General features: G+C 38.1%; 1 protein-coding gene across 1 annotated transcript; it reads right to left on the bottom strand.

The window, feature by feature from the left end:
- Positions 1 to 645: 645 nt before the first annotated feature.
- On the bottom strand, positions 646 to 1,483 carry LOC106413767 (leucine-rich repeat extensin-like protein 5). Its single transcript, XM_013854509.3, has one exon. The coding sequence runs from the start codon at positions 1,222 to 1,224 to the stop codon at positions 724 to 726; it is 501 nt and encodes a 166-aa protein (XP_013709963.1). The 5' UTR covers positions 1,225 to 1,483; the 3' UTR covers positions 646 to 723.
- Positions 1,484 to 2,219: the final 736 nt, after the last annotated feature.

The following is a 2,219-nucleotide window of genomic DNA, read 5'->3' as shown; positions in this document are numbered from 1 at the left end:
TTACGGGTCTTCGGGCAATCGAAAACCACTTGCGGATTACGGGTCGCCGTTGAACCTCCTGTTTATAAAAAAAAAAAAAAAAAAAAAAATTGTGTCCATCCCTAAATGCAAACAAAAGAAAAGACATATTAGACATATTATTTAATAGAGCATGTAACAAGTAATGGAAAAATATAATAATAATTGATAACGAAATTTGTTAATTTATCATTTGGTTTGACAATGCCAGTAATTGAATTGTCAAGGTGGATACGAATAAAGTAACGAGTAATAATGTCCAGTTCTGGCAGTGACGATGTTTTGATGATGTAGCACTAGGCAATGGTCTGAAGCATTAGCCATTGACCATATACAGTATCAACCAACAGTAACTACGTTATGTTGTCCGTAATTAATATTCGAGGTAGCAAAACAAGACTTTTATTGCTTCCTTTCAACTATAGTTTCGACTGGAATGAATTAAAACCAAAAATAAAGGCAAACAAACCCCCACACCCCCCCCCCCTCTCCCCCAACCCTTTATTTATTTTTACTAGAATTATAAGATAATAAAAGGCTACATTCATAAAATTGTTAAAAATGATAGAAGCACATATAAATTTGCTACTTGTGCAAGCAAAAAGTAGTGGAAAAAAAAAGCAGAAGGAATAATAAAAGATCTCTCATGCATAGTGTTCTTCCTTACAAAGATCTGAGGGTGTCTTGATGTTACAATTATCTGTCTTATAAGTAAAGAGCAAAAATTATAACCAAAGAAAACGCGTAAGAGAGTTTGACTTTCACATCAGATCCGGCCGACACAATAGATTGCTCGGGAGGGCTGTGGTAGTAAAACGGAAAGTACGGAACGATTGGGTTTGGCGGCGGCGTATAGGGGTTGTAGTTCCCTCCACTTTTCGGCGGCGGATAATAGTAGCCACCATCGCCGGAAGAAGATGGTGGTGGACGGTAAGAGCCAGACTGAGAAGGAGGTGGGTAGTAGTAGTAAGGACCACCACCACTACCGCCGGATCTAGGAGGCGGAGGACAAGCAGTGGTGGTGGTGGTGGCTGGAGGCGGAGGAGATGGAGTCGGAGGCGGAGGAGAGAGGTTCGGCTGACAAGGGTTGTCACAAGAAGTGCACATTGTACAGTCAACGATCTGAGATTTTGCTGAGGTAAGCGTGGTGTACGTCGTGAAGAAGAGAAAGTGGGAAAGAAAAAGGAGGAGATGGAATGTTTCCATTGTCGGGATGAATCTGGAGTTCGTGTCTGGTGAGAGAATCTGAAAGTGAACGAAGCAAATTTGAGGAAGAAGACAAAGAAGAGAAGGGCGCACAAGTATTAGAGTGAAGCAGAAGAACGTGTAGACTGTATCCAATACTTCCTTTTATTTCTCACCAATTTATTATAAACTTTTTTTTTGTAAAATGTTTTTTTTTTTTTAACATTTGTGTAGGTTAAACTTTATAAATATCTTTATATGGTTAAAGAAGCTTCATATTTATATACGTATCACTATTTCCACTTTTTGTTCACGTGACTAGCAAATAAGAAATTAATAAAAATTGTTACGTGCAGCAGTAGTATTTTATTTACTGCCTGTGTCATGTGATATCTAATTCAACTCCATCTTGCGTTTTCATATGATGATGATGAACAAGGTTGAATGTAGAAAAGACACGTGGAAGAAGGAATACGGTTGGATTGGAAGAAGCTCATAGGATCCGATGAGAAACGCGTAAGAATGGAAGTGAGCACGTGCATGTCGGCTCGTTTATCAGCACAAGTGCCTTCTCTCATATTGTTCGGATCTCTGCTCTTTATGTGTGTGTAAAAAAACGCAATTACGATTTCTTTCCCTTCTCACTTCATTGATTGATCTACTGCGTACATTAATATAATTGGTCAGATGTGAAGCTTAAACGATTTATTTTTTACAGTCATGCATCTCCTATAATATGATAAAAACACGATTGGCATCATTTTAAAAAGGCAAAGATAGAAAGTATGTAAAAGCAATTAAAGGCACACATGAGCAGTAATATAAAAAGATCCTCGGGTACTGAGCTAGTGTGATCTATCATGAATGATACCCACCTACTCGTAACCACGAACCTCACCCATTGTCTGACCAAAGCCCTCTCCTCTTTACTTTTTTACCACCACTTCCATTTTCACTTCCTATTTTTGTGACTATTTTAAAAGTGTTTTCACACAATTCTTTTTTTTAAAGTAACA

This window comes from Brassica napus, chromosome C8, assembly GCF_020379485.1.
Source record: "Brassica napus cultivar Da-Ae chromosome C8, Da-Ae, whole genome shotgun sequence".
Classification (NCBI taxonomy): domain Eukaryota; kingdom Viridiplantae; phylum Streptophyta; class Magnoliopsida; order Brassicales; family Brassicaceae; genus Brassica; species Brassica napus.
The sequence above is the reverse complement of the archived record's forward strand: the minus strand, read 5'-3'. Positions and strand labels throughout refer to the sequence as shown.